This window comes from Dreissena polymorpha, chromosome 10 (genome assembly GCF_020536995.1).
Source record: "Dreissena polymorpha isolate Duluth1 chromosome 10, UMN_Dpol_1.0, whole genome shotgun sequence".
NCBI lineage: Eukaryota > Metazoa > Mollusca > Bivalvia > Myida > Dreissenidae > Dreissena > Dreissena polymorpha.
Genome location: NC_068364.1, coordinates 61,157,820 through 61,178,451, shown reverse-complemented (window position 1 = coordinate 61,178,451; position 20,632 = coordinate 61,157,820). Strand labels below are relative to the sequence as shown.

General features: G+C 33.9%; 1 protein-coding gene across 3 annotated transcripts in view; it reads left to right on the top strand.

The window, feature by feature from the left end:
* Nucleotides 1-9,012: 9,012 nt before the first annotated feature.
* The window catches only part of LOC127847721 (uncharacterized protein KIAA0930 homolog), a 32,796-nt gene continuing 21,176 nt past the window's right edge, over nucleotides 9,013-20,632 (top strand). For 2 of the 3 annotated variants that reach the window (XM_052379820.1, XM_052379818.1), the window contains exon 1: nucleotides 19,114-19,252. In XM_052379820.1, coding sequence (XP_052235780.1) covers nucleotides 19,126-19,252 — 127 coding nt within the window. In that variant the 5' untranslated portion in view covers nucleotides 19,114-19,125. Of the gene's footprint in view, nucleotides 9,152-19,113; nucleotides 19,253-20,632 lie in introns of those variants that run through there. The other variant, XM_052379819.1, reaches the window with a different exon arrangement.

Genomic DNA, 20,632 nt, shown 5'->3' with positions numbered 1-20,632 from the left:
ACGGAACACTTCAAATTGGTTATATCAGTTACAGGAGTTATGAGTACAGATTTTTGTTTAAATAGTGCATGTGATCAATTGACTACATCACGTGCAAGCTCACGATAAAATAATTCATCCGTGAAGATTAGACGCTTAAGCACGTGTGATATATATGCATGGTTTCATCTTTTAGCACGTGGAAATGATTAAACGCGACATTATTCTAATTTTATTTCAATTTTATCATTCTAGTTGGGTTCCCACACCAGGAAAACATAAAATAAATTCGAAAAACAACAGCTAGTATTATGAATATTTAGGAGCGCAATTGGCACGCTGCGGGCCGGCCAGTCATTAAGACCGGTAAATTTAAACAGAACAGTTCTATGTTCTGTAAATTTAAAGCCTTTTATTTATACTTTGTAGAATATAAAGTTATTTGTATGCACGATACCTATACAAGATGTAACTAATATGTAAATTAACACATTTGGGACAATCTGGACAGGCTGGTGAAAAGACCAGTCCACTTCCCGTACTCGGCGTGAAATTAGAACATGCCCTTGTGGAAGAGTCGCGAATCTTCCCTCAACGTTTTATTAACAATTGACATGACGCCTTATCTATGATCGCTCCGCCCACTAGAATTGATCCACCAATCAGCGATCGATTAATCGAGCGCACTCGTTAGCAACGACATGTCCGCCATTTTCTAGACAAGCTACATGTTTAGGTTCACTTTTATTCCAACGAGTTTCTTTTGTTTTTCTCTTTAAAAAGACGATTAAAAATGGTTAAATGGTGTCAATGGGGATTATGTAACTCGGACAATTGATATCCTGAAAGATTAGTTGGTGACATTTAATTTATATCGTTTCCAAAGCCGAAAAGAGATCTTGAGAAGTGTAAGAGATGTATAAATACATGCGGTCGTCACCACGAAAAACTGAACGTCAACACTGTCAAAGACAATTATAATATATTTTTATCGGATATACTAGCAGATTTTAAATAGTTTATGTTATCGATCTGATTATCACATAATATTTCACTTTTTTAAAATAGTTTTATCAGTTACTAGGTCAGAAGCGAGGTTCATCTGCATTACTTAAAGAGAAATAAAACCCAACATGAAGCCTAATTCATGCTGCGTTTATTACTCTGATAGTAATGCACTTAATTGACATCATACATGTTATTTGAAGGTGACGTGTGATATATTATCTTATTAACGGTATGTACACATTTGCACTCATGTGGTGTCACTAATAAACGCGTTTAATCCCCACTAGGAGCTCGAATGCCTAGATCTCTTTTTTTTTAAACGAGTTTCGTTTATTTTGTTCGGATTAAAAAACGGAAATGAAATATGGCAAAAAAGGTGTAAAAAGAGTTAATGCAACTCTGACATTTGGTATCCAGAAAGATAAGTTAGATGAATTAAATTTATACCATTTCCAACGCGGCAATGCGGTCTTGACAAGAGCGAGTGGAAGCTTCAAGAATTACCGAGATCCCCTTTATAGAACATTAATTTATTTCACAAACTTGAAATGTCATATAAGCCATAACTAAGCATTATTAAGTATGTAATATGCCACGTGTGCATGTAAAATAGTTGAGAATTTTGGTACCCAATTCGTGTAACTTTACGAAATCCCCGTTAAAAATCGCGTTTCTGTGTGTGTCAGAAACAAGTGAAAACCATTTTGTTATTATTTTAATAAAGACGTATCGATAAATGCTATTGTAAAAGAGTTATTATTACTGATATTAGTTAACCAATAAATGCGGTAACTTCGGGGAAGTCGGTACCTGCGCGAGCGTCTAATATTGGTAGCCTTATTTATCTATAATATCCTGATCGTATTCCATTTAGTACAACGCTAATTTTATATCAGACAATGTCCAAATTTTCTGTGTTGATTTTGCGCTTTAAATTATAGTGATTGATAAATGTCCCATAAGCAATGTTTAATATGATTAATATCACTTTTATACGCAATAACATGTGGGATTGAGGTACCCACCCGGCGTCAGAAAGCGCGTAAAACTTCACCGAATTCCCAGTTATAAAGCGCTATTTCGTGTCAAATACACGGGTAGGGGGGAATGTTTTGGTAATAATTTTGTTAATAACACGGGTAAATACCGGTGAAGTGTTAATTTATTACAAATACCACCATTACACGTAATAACGGGTTCGATTTCGGTAAGCGCGCAAGCGTTTGAGAGCGTGTTTAATGTACCGATTTACCCGTTATAAATAGCTGATGTTCTCTTTAATCGTATATTTTTTGCATTTGCAGAATAACTAAATGGCATCAACCCCTTTACAAGTGTAATATGGTGTTAAACAAGTCCATAAAATCATCCGGAATATCGCGTAAATCTATATGCAGTCTATAGGCAAAGTAGCCATTTTGGTGTTAGCTTGTCTAGTTTTTCTTCCCGCTGAGCCACGTGATTAAGTGGGCGGAGCGATCACTGATAAGGCGTCATGTCAATTGACCAGTCGCCAACTCCGCCCACATTTTGTCGATCAGCCAATCAGATATCGATTTTTCACACACCCCTCAGCAACGCTTATCTGGCCGCCATTTTGTCCGACAAACAAAGCGTGTTGTACATATGGAATGAACGTAATTTTTAAGAGTTTACACAGATTTTATATCAAATGCATGATCATTACTGTTCGATCATTATTCAAAATTGTAGGTGCTATACATACTTTATAAAAGGTTATTATTTTATCTTTTTTCTTGAACATATGAACGAGTAATGAGAAAACAAACACAATAAATAGTTTAACCACACCAGGTGTGTGTTCTATAAAACGTGTTATACCGTTTGATGCACAATATTTTTAAGCAGTTTGGGCAACATAATAATTGCCACACGTGCTTATTAATCTCAGCGTAATTGTCGATGATTAATAAATAACAGTATGTTGCGTGGATCTCAGAATGAAGGAACATTAAGGCATTGTTAGGTACTGTACACAAGAAAAGAAAACTATTTAATTACTTAAATGATTTCCAATTATATATTTATTTTCTGTGGATCATAAACAAGGGAAATCATTATAAATTGTTAACTTAAATATTGTTTTAACTAAAGTAAAAACAACAAAAAGGTGATTTCAACGCGGCTTAGCCAGCTTAAAGCGACTTCAAGTGTAAAATGTACGGCTTATATTACAACAACAACATTTCTAATACAACATACATTGTCACTGGAGAAATGTGAAAATTGCAATTAACATATAAGGGCCATCTTGTTATAAATAAGCAAATGCATAATATGCTAAATGTATTCAATTCGAATGTTCGTGAACAGCACCGTAATACCAACATTTCATTTTTTGATAGTGAAATGTAACAGGTTCGCATTAAACATAAATGTAATAAAATGCATATTAGACTATCTGTTAATGAAACCACGAAATCAGGCCTGTATTAAATTATGGTTACAATAAAAATTTAATTTATATCTAAATAAAAAAAATCGGTGTCTTTTAAAAAATAACACAATATTAGACTCCGCCCACTGGTTGGCAAAAAGAGGTGATATTCATATAAGCGCATATAGAGAAGGTTGAAATAATAATCGTTTTTATTGATAATCATGCACTATATCAAATATAATTTTACTAACTATGTCTGAATAAAACATAAGCGTGCAAAGAAATGCATTTTTGGAACGATTATATTGTTGTTATTATTTGTTTTTACTATAAACGAACTCTGGAGTGAAACACAATATACGAGCGCGGTATGCGGTTACCATAAAAATCTCTACTTCGCACATCTTCGCGACCATTTTTTTGATAAAAAATTCTCTGATATTGAAATTCTTTCAGAATAAATCAAATTTAATGAACGAACAAAAATAAGGATATAAACAAACAGCAAATAGATCGATTTTATGTACGCAACATATAGTAACTGATTTGAACATTTATGCCTGTAAAAACTTGCCTTGTTACACATTAAATAAATTCTCTTGATAAATGTAATTGATTTTATTTAATTATTCTCACCAGTTTTGACACTCTTTGTTTCAGCGCTTTTAACCCGGTGTTTTATTGCACCTTTGTTCATCATAAAGCGATTATCTCGTTATGATCGGATACTGTCCAAACAGTTACAAAGAACACATGGTGTGATAAATCCAGGGACCTATTCTAGGGCCCCTGCATAAACCACATGTGGCATACAAGTGTCTGGTCATTAAACACAATTTATGATACCTCCATGTCATCTCTTGGCATATTGAGCGATCATCTAAGCAAAATTGTAAAGCCAAAATACGAAACAGTTGCTTTAATAAAATATTTTAACATATTTAAGAAAATGAAGATATTTGTCCGAAATGGATTAACAGGAATTAGCGTATGTATATATTAGCCTGTTTAATCATAATGATAGTGTTAAATACTATAAATTAAAAATATTGTGCAATTTCATTGCTACACAATTAACGTATTTAACGAGTACCGGCAAATGTAAACTCGGCTATTACGTGTTAAGATTGTACGTTTCTGTAGTGTACGAAATGACATCATGAAAACAAGCAAGCAACAAAAGGGTAAAATATACTTGCGTAAAATAAATAAATATATAGATTGAGTTATCATAAAATGCTAGATTGTTATCACTCCTTATCACCAGTAAAGAGAGTGCACGCAAAGACAGTTTAATTTGCTTAATATGCAGTTCTTGATTTTCATATGTATGCTAAACTTTATGATATTGTCATTCGATGGAATCGAAACGGTAACTCATTCCATGGAAAATAAAATTACTACAATGTTTATAAATTGTAATGTATTCCGCTTTTAGGGCTTCGTTTTATAATTGATTAAATGCCCCTCTTGCACTTTCGCTCGCTTATGAACAATAACAATATCTACACCACTTATAATTATCATCAAATTAATGTATGTGTTATTATCTTTGACATATAATTTACCAAAATCTTACAATCACAAAGAATAGGAAAGAATATTTATTGTTTTGTTTTGTTGGATTGCCAGTTTTTAGTCTTCCGACCACGTTTACTTTGATGTATTAATTCGTATTTTTATACAGAGGAAATTATATTTATGAAAATACATTTATTGGTACAAAATATTATATTTTTGCACTATTATTTAAGAGTTTTAATGTTTATTTTGGATTTTTGTACGGTTTTATTGACTAAACAAACAACATGTATACACGTTTTACGTTACTGTTACCAGTGTTTTTGCCAACCAGCCAGTGCGCATGCGCGGAAAATCCCGAATGTAAACAATAACATTCAACTGTAGTGCGTTCAGTTACAGCGAACGTTCGCTATAGTTCGCGAACGTTCGCTATTGAACGCTCGGTTCGCCGCGAACGTTCGCGAACCGAAGAGAACCCTCTCGGGAGGTAGTTCGCTATAGTTCGCTAGCGAAACCAAGATGGCGAGCGAAACCAAGATGGCGGACAAATAAATATGTTGTATTTGTTCAGTGTAACTTCGATATTTTTTCCTAATTTGTAGTACATAAAATGAATTGAACAATAAACAAAGTGTATAGGAGGTGTTGGGGATTCCGATAATGACGCCACGTTTGCGCATCCTCAAATTTTGGCCGTCAACACTGCGGCCATTCTGCTATTGTTTGCGTTTGATGATCCGCATCGTGATAAGATTTCAATCATTTTCGCGACTCTTTTAAGAACAACAAAATACTCAGAAATTTAAATTCGTTCAGATTAAATAGAATCCAATTAATGAACACAATTAAGTACGAAAACAAACAACAAATTGATTGATTTTATGTAATCAACATAAAGGAACTATTTGAACCTATATGTCCGTAAAAACTTATCTTGTTACAGATTAACTAAATCCTCTTGATACATATAATGTTTTTATTTCATTGTTCACGCCAATTTTGACACTGCTTATTTCAGCATTTTTAACCACCCATTGTTTAATTGCCCCTTTGTTCATCAAAAACCGATTATCTCGATATGATCGGATACTGTCCAGACAATTACTAAGAAAACAGGATGTCATAAACCCAGGGACCTATATTTGTATGACTCAGTATGGGGTCATTTACCCCATGTGTCTGGTCATTAAACACAATTTATGATACCTCCGTGTTATCTCTTGGCATATTAAGCCTTAAAGTTGCTTTAATAAAACATTTGAACACATTTAAAAAATAGGCGTACATTTTTCCGAAATGGATTAACAGGATCTATTCAGTATATATATTAGCCAGTTTAAACATAGCACTTAAGTGTTTTATAATGACAATATATTTAAAATATTGTAGAAATTTACTGCTACACAATTATCGTATTTAACGGGTACCTGCAAATATTAATTCCGATGTAATAACGTGTAAAGATCGTGCGTTTTTGCAGTGTTCGAAACATTATCGCGAATCGCGTTTGATCATAATATAGATATAAAGTACTTGGGTAAAATAAATGTATAAACTCCGATTTATGTTATCATAAAATGCCAGATTTGTATTGCTCATTATCACGACAAAAGAGTTTTCAATATACATGTGCATTCAAAGACAGTTCAATTCGCAAAATATGCAGGTGTTTTTTTCCATTTGAATGCTAAAATTTATTATTATTTTCATTAATGTAAACGAAACGAAAATTCATTCAATGTAAAAGAAAATTACAACTACATTTAAAGATTGTAATGTATTGCGCTATTTTAGGGCTTTGTTTTATAACTGATTCAACGCACCTCTTACACTAAATTTCGATCGCTAATGAAAAATAACACTATCGCATCCACACCACTTATAATTATAATCAAATTATTATAGGTTTTATTATTTTTGAAAAATCTGTTAATTAAGTACTTTCTGTGTTATTAGCGATTTCCGCCATCAAAACCGCAATCAATTTTCTGGGAGCCGCCATCTTGAAACGTTCGCGCCGAACTTATCGTTCAATAAGACTGAATCGGAAACGAACTATCATTGGCAAACGTTCGCTGTAACTGAACGCACTACTGGTCTATTCACCCGGGGTGACTAGAAGCCGATTCATGTCACCCTGGGGTGACTTCAAGCCGATTCTAGTCACCCGGTCGGCTTGAAGTAACCCCAGGGTGACATGAATCGGCTTGAAGTCACCCTAGGGTGACAAGAATCAGCTTCTAGTCGCCCCGGGTGACTTGTGGGCCATCACTCTGGATCAGCAGACGATTTATTTCGGAGGAATTCGAGAAAGCCGATGTATCACGATTGATGGGCCATTTCAGGTCGACAATGACCCAATGAGCTACAATAAGGCACATATTTACTATTGTAACAGGCTTACTCTAATTTATTAATTTGCCCTTTTACCCCGGATTTTTGTAAGTAATACAGAGACAATTTTACCATGACACGTTGTTAATTTAATACACACAACACTACCAGAACTTCAACTACCAAAATGACAGTTACATTTTAAAGATGTTTCATTAAATTTATTTAGACAATAAATGAATGAACAAGTGGAAGGGAATTAACGTAGGTAAAAATTACCTCTAGTGTTCTTGAGCTAAACAGCGTCCAGTTTAAGTCTACACACTGGCTTTTATACTGTTTGAAACAAAAGATCCCATGAGAATTTCATGCATTACAAGTAAAATAGAGGCCTTGCCTTATCTGTACACACTAAAACGCACAATGGCAAGTTTACATCATAATCTTAACATAAAAATGAATAAATGTATGGGCCTAAATATTTAATAAACATAAAATCCACGAAGAACGACGATACAGTTGGTTAAATATATCAAAATAGACTGGCACCAATGATAGAAATTTTACAAATGCAATTTACATTAGACACCAGATAAGTATTAATCTAAAACAAAACCATATAATGCAGAAATATAGAAACGAATTATTCCTGCTACACTATTTTACATTTTTCTTTAGTCGAAGCACATCCATTACTTTGGCTCGATTGGTCATTGTCGGCTCGGGTACTACTTAAATGTACCCCGGATACTCTTAAGTATATTATGTACCCCGGGTACGCAAACGTACCCGGGAATTTTAACGCGAAATTGGTCGTTGTCGACTTTTTTCTTCCAATTAATTATGTTCATATTTATGTCAATATTCAGTAAAATGACCTCTATATTATCGAAAATCTTACTTAAAAAAAAACATGTTGGGGCAGGTTTTGTTCACAGAGAATTTTGTTTTGTATTCAGTAGCGCGTTTTTCGACATTGGATTTTGGGCGGGAATACAACTCGGGCACAGTCTAAAATGGCCGGGTACGTGTTAATATATTTTTCGTACCCGGGGTACATATAAGTATACTTAAGAGTACCCGGCGTGCATTTTAGTACCCGAGCCGACAATGATCACTCGAGCATTACTTCGGCTCTGGGCCCAAATCTACTATTATTATTTGCAATATTTATTACGTTAAACGGGATGATGTTTTCTCAATGTGGCAAAAAATAACATCAGATTCAATACTCTTATCCAATCTAGATTATTCATGATTATTAGACTCATCCACAATAACTTTACCTTAAACAGCATTTCCAATTAACCGATTAATTAAATGCGTGCACGATGGTTTGATCTGGTACACACTACTGTGTATTGGTCTATGATATTGTTTAGTTTAAACCTATTAATTTAAGTTCGATTGCATCGGAAGCCTGAGGCTTATTTTAAAGCTCTCGAGTCCGTTTCCTTTGAAGAACCAGTATTTGCTGTCTAATTGGGAGATGCAATGAACGCTCCAACACGACCCGTGACATCCTGTCGCTAGGCGGACATGATTTAAGTAATGATGCGTTTGTCCCACAAGATGATCATTCAAATAGCATGCTATACATTGCATTATGTACAGTTCATAGCTGCTCATTCGGACATTCGATTTGGCTTTAACCACAACCTCTGAATAGACACAATTATTTGTAGTTCAATTGACGACTCATTCCCGTCTACCGCATTAGTAGAATGTAGCCAACATTGAATAACAAAATTATACCGTACAGTTAAATAAAAACAAACATGGCTGACGGAGACGAAGTGGAAGATGTCGACAGTGAAATGAAGACCAGTAGTTCCTTACAGCATATGTTGTCAGTGATCGCAGAAGAGAGAAAGCGGGAAACAACATCTTTTTCGATTTCAGGAGGTTTGATTACTTTATATGTTGGTAACTTACAGTGTACATACGTATTTGACCAAGTATATATAATAGGCTTTACAGCATGTCTATCCGTAGTATCGGCCCTCTTAATGTCTTATAGACCAGTTCATTGTTATTGTTTTGATTCCTGATTTTCGCGCATGCGCAATGCACTGGTAGTCAAAAGCATTGCTTACACCTAACGCAAGGCATATGGATAACGAGACTTGTCAAGTCAATAAATCGGAAAGAAACTAAAAAAAAATAACACCTAAATAATATATAAAAAATATAATATTTAGTGCCAAAAGAATGCATTAACCCATTTATTTGCATTTTAAAAGAACGCGTCATAAGCATCAAAGTAATCAAGATTGTCTGAAGACTGAACGACAGACAATTCGACACAACAAAGAGCTCTATGCATTAGCCGTATAATTATTTTCAGAAAAGCTTCAGTAAAAATAATGATACATCTAATTGTAAAATTATAATTATCAATTGCATGCGTAAACTAGAGTAATAAAAAATTAGTGATAGCTAGAATGTGTCAGTGTTTCATTGAAAATAAACGTACTAGCTTCTACAAAGCCCTATTAAAAGCGAAGTTCATTACGGTATTTACATGTTATTTTAATTTGAATGGGTGTTGTTAGAGAAAGACTTGAGGAATATTAACATTCAACTAAAAAACACAACCTCACATGATGCAAATTGAACTGTGTATTCATGTATTTTGTAAACTCGTTACTAGTGATCGAGTATGAGTGACAACTATCTAACATTTAACACACACACACAAACACACGCACACACACAAACTCACACACACACACAACATAATATATATAATATAATATATACATATTGTTTCATTATTATTTACCCCCATTGATGTCAAACGAAATTTCTTGTTTTTATGATGTATTTCGTGTATTTCGTGCATTGCCGTAACATTACATCTTCATACGGAATGACGTATTTATAATTAACCGATGCCCGCTAAATACGTTAAATATTTTTATTTACATTGTATAATTCATAAATACTTTATTTTTTTATAAATAAAACGGGCTTGTATCTTTACCGTGTTCAATTTCCGATAATCTATAGACTTCAAATTTGTACAATAGGTACCGTAACATATCTAATTTAAGCAACTGTTAAGTATGTCGGCGGTAAATTTATTCAACCAAATGCCTAGTTACTTAATACTACCAGAATGAAGACATGGTGGCATCATCAATTGTGTTTAATGACCAGACTGTCATCTGCCACCTAGTGTGATTTATGACACCATGTTGTTAGTTAGGTCTGGACAATATCTGATAAAAATGAGATAATCGGATTAGGCAGAATAAAGGGGCAATTAAACACCGGAATACAAAGGCTTAAACGATTTTAAGATTGATGCAAACAATCAAATGAAAACTATTGCATTTAATTTAATTAAATGTTTGTTTAATGTGTCAACATGTTAGTTTTCCCGGACCAGGGTAAAGGTCCCTGCCCAGACAAATACCATTATGGTTAATTTGTTAATGTTTTTTATTTGGAGTTGATCTATTTATTCATTGTGTAAGAATATTTCTTAAAGAAGCTTTTGAACACCCTGAGCAAACTTCTTTGCTTAAGCCCGCTCTCTACCAAAACACAAATCACTTGGCAAACCTAATCCATGTTGACCATCAGTCAGAACAAGAGACCCGGATGTCCACAAAGTGGAATTTCAATGAATCAGACAATCTGGTGATTGATCTGCCAGATGATGTACAAGCAAGTAACTCTGATATACAGAAAATCCATTCACAACTGGAAAATCTACGTTCCAGTTACCAGTTCAGAGACAACGTTTCAGAAGTGGACTTGCTACACAATATCAACACTAGTTCGCAAAGTCAAGCATTGGACACTGGAGTCTTGAATGTATACCATCAGCGCTCAGCGTCGCCTCCAGCATATCCAAATTCGTCAGAGATGATGGTTTCCATGAAAGCACAAAATAATGACATTGTGCAACCTTCTGACCTCACTATGGACAATGTAGGTCAAGGTGAAGGTCAGGGTCATCTCCGTAGCAACCAACAGCTGTTGTCTGGGACACTGTACAGCAGTATTAACTCTCGGTCAACTTCCTCTGTCCAGTACGGTGCTGATGGGCAGCTGTTTGAAGGCTATTACCAGGACCAGTACGACATTGAAAATTATTGATGGTGTGTTTCCTGCTTCACATCAATTTTTTAGGTTTTACATCAAATAGCCGTTACAGAGACCTATGCCTTTATAGACATAGAAGGAGGATTAATGAAAATAACATTATTATTTATTTATTTTAGATAATATATTTTGGTGCGTAAAATTAACTTAATGTTATTATCATGTCTAATACAAATTGTTAAGGCATCATGATGTATTCAACAAACCTTTACAGAAGCTGACAAGTAATATTGAATATGACAAATTACCAGTTCTGTTTTCGATTTATGTGAAGAGTAAAGGTACACTGACAAGCTACAATTTCTGAATGTTAAAATCGAGAGTATAAGAGTTCATTTTTTTTACTTAAATGAAATGACAAATAAAAGTTTTGATAACATGTTAATTAATTCATAATTGTGTATAACCATAACTAATGTTTTGCATTCGCAAGACTGTTGCTGTAATGGACTGAGCATGTTGTTGTTATTAAATGATATATTTCATGAGTTTGTTAAAATATAAACCGTAAATTTTGCAACCACAACATTCTAGCTAGAAAATATCTGAGAAATTCTTAAGCAGAGTTCACGTTCTTTTCAAATGTTGTTATACACAGGGGGGGGGGGACTTTTCTAACGGAACACTTCAAATTGGTTATATCAGTTACAGGAGTTATGAGTACAGATTTTTGTTTAAATAGTGCATGTGATCAATTGACTACATCACGTGCAAGCTCACGATAAAATAATTCATCCGTGAAGATTAGACGCTTAAGCACGTGTGATATATATGCATGGTTTCATCTTTTAGCACGTGGAAATGATTAAACGCGACATTATTCTAATTTTATTTCAATTTTATCATTCTAGTTGGGTTCCCACACCAGGAAAACATAAAATAAATTCGAAAAACAACAGCTAGTATTATGAATATTTAGGAGCGCAATTGGCACGCTGCGGGCCGGCCAGTCATTAAGACCGGTAAATTTAAACAGAACAGTTCTATGTTCTGTAAATTTAAAGCCTTTTATTTATACTTTGTAGAATATAAAGTTATTTGTATGCACGATACCTATACAAGATGTAACTAATATGTAAATTAACACATTTGGGACAATCTGGACAGGCTGGTGAAAAGACCAGTCCACTTCCCGTACTCGGCGTGAAATTAGAACATGCCCTTGTGGAAGAGTCGCGAATCTTCCCTCAACGTTTTATTAACAATTGACATGACGCCTTATCTATGATCGCTCCGCCCACTAGAATTGATCCACCAATCAGCGATCGATTAATCGAGCGCACTCGTTAGCAACGACATGTCCGCCATTTTCTAGACAAGCTACATGTTTAGGTTCACTTTTATTCCAACGAGTTTCTTTTGTTTTTCTCTTTAAAAAGACGATTAAAAATGGTTAAATGGTGTCAATGGGGATTATGTAACTCGGACAATTGATATCCTGAAAGATTAGTTGGTGACATTTAATTTATATCGTTTCCAAAGCCGAAAAGAGATCTTGAGAAGTGTAAGAGATGTATAAATACATGCGGTCGTCACCACGAAAAACTGAACGTCAACACTGTCAAAGACAATTATAATATATTTTTATCGGATATACTAGCAGATTTTAAATAGTTTATGTTATCGATCTGATTATCACATAATATTTCACTTTTTTAAAATAGTTTTATCAGTTACTAGGTCAGAAGCGAGGTTCATCTGCATTACTTAAAGAGAAATAAAACCCAACATGAAGCCTAATTCATGCTGCGTTTTATTACTCTGATAGTAATGCACTTAATTGACATCATACATGTTATTTGAAGGTGACGTGTGATATATTATCTTATTAACGGTATGTACACATTTGCACTCATGTGGTGTCACTAATAAACGCGTTTAATCCCCACTAGGAGCTCGAATGCCTAGATCTCTTTTTTTTAAACGAGTTTCGTTTATTTTGTTCGGATTAAAAAACGGAAATGAAATATGGCAAAAAAGGTGTAAAAAGAGTTAATGCAACTCTGACATTTGGTATCCAGAAAGATAAGTTAGATGAATTAAATTTATACCATTTCCAACGCGGCAATGCGGTCTTGACAAGAGCGAGTGGAAGCTTCAAGAATTACCGAGATCCCCTTTATAGAACATTAATTTATTTCACAAACTTGAAATGTCATATAAGCCATAACTAAGCATTATTAAGTATGTAATATGCCACGTGTGCATGTAAAATAGTTGAGAATTTTGGTACCCAATTCGTGTAAGTTTACGAAATCCCCGTTAAAAATCGCGTTTCTGTGTGTGTCAGAAACAAGTGAAAACCATTTTGTTATTATTTTAATAAAGACGTATCGATAAATGCTATTGTAAAAGAGTTATTATTACTGATATTAGTTAACCAATAAATGCGGTAACTTCGGGGAAGTCGGTACCTGCGCGAGCGTCTAATATTGGTAGCCTTATTAATCTATAATATCCTGATCGTATTCCATTTAGTACAACGCTAATTTTATATCAGACAATGTCCAAATTTTCTGTGTTGATTTTGCGCTTTAAATTATAGTGATTGATAAATGTCCCATAAGCAATGTTTAATATGATTAATATCACTTTTATACGCAATAACATGTGGGATTGAGGTACCCACCCGGCGTCAGAAAGCGCGTAAAACTTCACCGAATTCCCAGTTATAAAGCGCTATTTCGTGTCAAATACACGGGTAGGGGGGAATGTTTTGGTAATAATTTTGTTAATAACACGGGTAAATACCGGTGAAGTGTTAATTTATTACAAATACCACCATTACACGTAATAACGGGTTCGATTTCGGTAAGCGCGCAAGCGTTTGAGAGCGTGTTTAATGTACCCGTTATAAATAGCTGATGTTCTCTTTAATCGTATATTTTTTGCATTTGCAGAATAACTAAATGGCATCAACCCCTTTACAAGTGTAATATGGTGTTAAACAAGTCCATAAAATCATCCGGAATATCGCGTAAATCTATATGCAGTCTATAGGCAAAGTAGCCATTTTGGTGTTAGCTTGTCTAGTTTTTCTTCCCGCTGAGCCACGTGATTAAGTGGGCGGAGCGATCACTGATAAGGCGTCATGTCAATTGACCAGTCGCCAACTCCGCCCACATTTTGTCGATCAGCCAATCAGATATCGATTTTTCACACACCCCTCAGCAACGCTTATCTGGCCGCCATTTTGTCCGACAAACAAAGCGTGTTGTACATATGGAATGAACGTAATTTTTAAGAGTTTACACAGATTTTATATCAAATGCATGATCATTACTGTTCGATCATTATTCAAAATTGTAGGTGCTATACATACTTTATAAAAGGTTATTATTTTATCTTTTTTCTTGAACATATGAACGAGTAATGAGAAAACAAACACAATAAATAGTTTAACCACACCAGGTGTGTGTTCTATAAAACGTGTTATACCGTTTGATGCACAATATTTTTAAGCAGTTTGGGCAACATAATAATTGCCACACGTGCTTATTAATCTCAGCGTAATTGTCGATGATTAATAAATAACAGTATGTTGCGTGGATCTCAGAATGAAGGAACATTAAGGCATTGTTAGGTACTGTACACAAGAAAAGAAAACTATTTAATTACTTAAATGATTTCCAATTATATATTTATTTTCTGTGGATCATAAACAAGGGAAATCATTATAAATTGTTAACTTAAATATTGTTTTAACTAAAGTAAAAACAACAATAAGGTGATTTCAACGCGGCTTAGCCAGCTTAAAGCGACTTCAAGTGTAAAATGTACGGCTTATATTACAACAACAACATTTCTAATACAACATACATTGTCACTGGAGAAATGTGAAAATTGCAATTAACATATAAGGGCCATCTTGTTATAAATAAGCAAATGCATAATATGCTAAATGTATTCAATTCGAATGTTCGTGAACAGCACCGTAATACCAACATTTCATTTTTTGATAGTGAAATGTAACAGGTTCGCATTAAACATAAATGTAATAAAATGCATATTAGACTATCTGTTAATGAAACCACGAAATCAGGCCTGTATTAAATTATGGTTACAATAAAAATTTAATTTATATCTAAATAAAAAAAATCGGTGTCTTTTAAAAAATAACACAAGGTTGAAATAATAATCGTTTTTATTGATAATCATGCACTATATCAAATATAATTTTACTAACTATGTCTGAATAAAACATAAGCGTGCAAAGAAATGCATTTTTGGAACGATTATATTGTTGTTATTATTTGTTTTTACTATAAACGAACTCTGGAGTGAAACACAATATACGAGCGCGGTATGCGGTTACCATAAAAATCTCTACTTCGCACATCTTCGCGACCATTTTTTTGATAAAAAATTCTCTGATATTGAAATTCTTTCAGAATAAATCAAATTTAATGAACGAACAAAAATAAGGATATAAACAAACAGCAAATAGATCGACTTTATGTACGCAACATATAGTAACTGATTTGAACATTTATGCCTGTAAAAACTTGCCTTGTTACACATTAAATAAATTCTCTTGATAAATGTAATTGATTTTATTTAATTATTCTCACCAGTTTTGACACTCTTTGTTTCAGCGCTTTTAACCCGGTGTTTTATTGCACCTTTGTTCATCATAAAGCGATTATCTCGTTATGATCGGATACTGTCCAAACAGTTACAAAGAACACATGGTGTGATAAATCCAGGGACCTATTCTAGGGCCCCTGCATAAACCACATGTGGCATACAAGTGTCTGGTCATTAAACACAATTTATGATACCTCCATGTCATCTCTTGGCATATTGAGCGATCATCTAAGCAAAATTGTAAAGCCAAAATACGAAACAGTTGCTTTAATAAAATATTTTAACATATTTAAGAAAATGAAGATATTTGTCCGAAATGGATTAACAGGAATTAGCGTATGTATATATTAGCCTGTTTAATCATAATGATAGTGTTAAATACTATAAATTAAAAATATTGTGCAATTTCATTGCTACACAATTAACGTATTTAACGAGTACCGGCAAATGTAAACTCGGCTATTACGTGTTAAGATTGTACGTTTCTGTAGTGTACGAAATGACATCATGAAAACAAGCAAGCAACAAAAGGGTAAAATATACTTGCGTAAAATAAATAAATATATAGATTGAGTTATCATAAAATGCTAGATTGTTATCACTCCTTATCACCAGTAAAGAGAGTGCACGCAAAGACAGTTTAATTTGCTTAATATGCAGTTCTTGATTTTCATATGTATGCTAAACTTTATGATATTGTCATTCGATGGAATCGAAACGGTAACTCATTCCATGGAAAATAAAATTACTACAATGTTTATAAATTGTAATGTATTCCGCTTTTAGGGCTTCGTTTTATAATTGATTAAATGCCCCTCTTGCACTTTCGCTCGCTTATGAACAATAACAATATCTACACCACTTATAATTATCATCAAATTAATGTATGTGTTATTATCTTTGACATATAATTTACCAAAATCTTACAATCACAAAGAATAGGAAAGAATATTTATTGTTTTGTTTTGTTGGATTGCCAGTTTTTAGTCTTCCGACCACGTTTACTTTGATGTATTAATTCGTATTTTTATACAGAGGAAATTATATTTATGAAAATACATTTATTGGTACAAAATATTATATTTTTGCACTATTATTTAAGAGTTTTAATGTTTATTTTGGATTTTTGTACGGTTTTATTGACTAAACAAACAACATGTATACACGTTTTACGTTACTGTAACCAGTGTTTTTGCCAACCAGCCAGTGCGCATGCGCGGAAAATCCCGAATGTAAACAATAACATTCAACTAACCCCAGGGTGACATGAATCGGCTTGAAGTCACCCTAGGGTGACAAGAATCAGCTTCTAGTCGCCCCGGGTGACTTGTGGGCCATCACTCTGGATCAGCAGACGATTTATTTCGGAGGAATTCGAGAAAGCCGATGTATCACGATTGATGGGCCATTTCAGGTCGACAATGACCCAATGAGCTACAATAAGGCACATATTTACTATTGTAACAGGCTTACTCTAATTTATTAATTTGCCCTTTTACCCCGGATTTTTGTAAGTAATACAGAGACAATTTTACCATGACACGTTGTTAATTTAATACACACAACACTACCAGAACTTCAACTACCAAAATGACAGTTACATTTTAAAGATGTTTCATTAAATTTATTTAGACAATAAATGAATGAACAAGTGGAAGGGAATTAACGTAGGTAAAAATTACCTCTAGTGTTCTTGAGCTAAACAGCGTCCAGTTTAAGTCTACACACTGGCTTTTATACTGTTTGAAACAAAAGATCCCATGAGAATTTCATGCATTACAAGTAAAATAGAGGCCTTGCCTTATCTGTACACACTAAAACGCACAATGGCAAGTTTACATCATAATCTTAACATAAAAATGAATAAATGTATGGGCCTAAATATTTAATAAACATAAAATCCACGAAGAACGACGATACAGTTGGTTAAATATATCAAAATAGACTGGCACCAATGAATTTTACAAATGCAATTTACATTAGACACCAGATAAGTATTAATCTAAAACAAAACCATATAATGCAGAAATATAGAAACGAATTATTCCTGCTACACTATTTTACATTTTTCTTTAGTCGAAGCACATCCATTACTTTGGCTCGATTGGTCATTGTCGGCTCGGGTACTACTTAAATGTACCCCGGATACTCTTAAGTATATTATGTACCCTGGGTACGCAAACGTACCCGGGAATTTTAACGCGAAATTGGTCGTTGTCGACTTTTTTCTTCCAATTAATTATGTTCATATTTATGTCAATATTCAGTAAAATGACCTCTATATTATCGAAAATCTTACTTAAAAAAAAACATGTTGGGGCAGGTTTTGTTCACAGAGAATTGTGTTTTGTATTCAGTAGCGCGTTTTTCGACATTGGATTTTGGGCGGGAATACAACTCGGGCACAGTCTAAAATGGCCGGGTACGTGTTAATATATTTTTCGTACCCGGGGTACATATAAGTATACTTAAGAGTACCCGGAGTGCATTTTAGTACCCGAACCGACAATGATCACTCGAGCATTACTTCGGCTCTGGGCCCAAATCTACTATTATTATTTGCAATATTTATTACGTTAAACGGGATGATGTTTTCTCAATGTGGCAAAAAATAACATCAGATTCAATACTCTTATCCAATCTAGATTATTCATGATTATTAGACTCATCCACAATAACTTTACCTTAAACAGCATTTCCAATTAACCGATTAATTAAATGCGTGCACGATGGTTTGATCTGGTACACACTACTGTGTATTGGTCTATGATATTGTTTAGTTTAAACCTATTAATTTAAGTTCGATTGCATCGGAAGCCTGAGGCTTATTTTAAAGCTCTCGAGTCCGTTTCCTTTGAAGAACCAGTATTTGCTGTCTAATTGGGAGATGCAATGAACGCTCCAACACGACCCGTGACATCCTGTCGCTAGGCGGACATGATTTAAGTAATGATGCGTTTGTCCCACAAGATGATCATTCAAATAGCATGCTATACATTGCATTATGTACAGTTCATAGCTGCTCATTCGGACATTCGATTTGGCTTTAACCACAACCTCTGAATAGACACAATTATTTGTAGTTCAATTGACGACTCATTCCCGTCTACCGCATTAGTAGAATGTAGCCAACATTGAATAACAAAATTATACCGTACAGTTAAATAAAAACAAACATGGCTGACGGAGACGAAGTGGAAGATGTCGACAGTGAAATGAAGACCAGTAGTTCCTTACAGCATATGTTGTCAGTGATCGCAGAAGAGAGAAAGCGGGAAACAACATCTTTTTCGATTTCAGGAGGTTTGATTACTTTATATGTTGGTAACTTACAGTGTACATACGTATTTGACCAAGTATATATAATAGGCTTTACAGCATGTCTATCCGTAGTATCGGCCCTCTTAATGTCTTATAGACCAGTTCATTGTTATTGTTTTGATTCCTGATTTTCGCGCATGCGAAATGCACTGGTAGTCAAAAGCATTGCTTACACCTAACGCAAGGCATATGGATAACGAGACTTGTCAAGTCAATAAATCGGAAAGAAACTAAAAAAAAATAACACCTAAATAATATTTAAAAAATATAATATTTAGTGCCAAAAGAATGCATTAACCCATTTATTTGCATTTTAAAAGAACGCGTCATAAGCATCAAAGTAATCAAGATTGTCTGAAGACTGAACGACAGACAATTCGACACAACAAAGAGCTCTATGCATTAGCCGTATAATTATTTGCAGAAAAGCTTCAGTAAAAATAATGATACATCTAATTGTAAAATTATAATTATCAATTGCATGCGTAAACTAGAGTAATAAAAAATTAGTGATAGCTAGAATGTGTCAGTGTTTCATTGAAAATAAACGTACTAGCTTCTACAAAGCCCTATTAAAAGCGAAGTTCATTACGGTATTTACATGTTATTTTAATTTGAATGGGTGTTGTTAGAGAAAGACTTGAGGAATATTAACATTCAACTAAAAAACACAACCTCACATGATGCAAATTGAACTGTGTATTCATGTATTTTGTAAACTCGTTACTAGTGATCGAGTATGAGTGACAACTATCTAACATTTAACACACACACACAAACACACGCACACACACAAACTCACACACACACACAACATAATATATATAATATAATATATACATATTGTTTCATTATTATTTACCCCCATTGATGTCAAACGAAATTTCTTGTTTTTATGATGTATTTCGTGCATTGCCGTAACATTACATCTTCATACGGAATGACGTATTTATAATTAACCGATGCCCGCTAAATACGTTAAATATTTTTATTTACATTGTATAATTCATAAATACTTTATTTTTTTATAAATAAAACGGGCTTGTATCTTTACCGTGTTCAATTTCCGATAATCTATAGACTTCAAATTTGTACAATAGGTACCGTAACATATCTAATTTAAGCAACTGTTAAGTATGTCGGCGGTAAATTTATTCAACCAAATGCCTAGTTACTTAATACTACCAGAATGAAGACATGGTGGCATCATCAATTGTGTTTAATGACCAGACTGTCATCTGCCACCTAGTGTGATTTATGACACCATGTTGTTAGTTAGGTCTGGACAATATCTGATAAAAATGAGATAATCGGATTAGGCAGAATAAAGGGGCAATTAAACACCGGAATACAAAGGCTTAA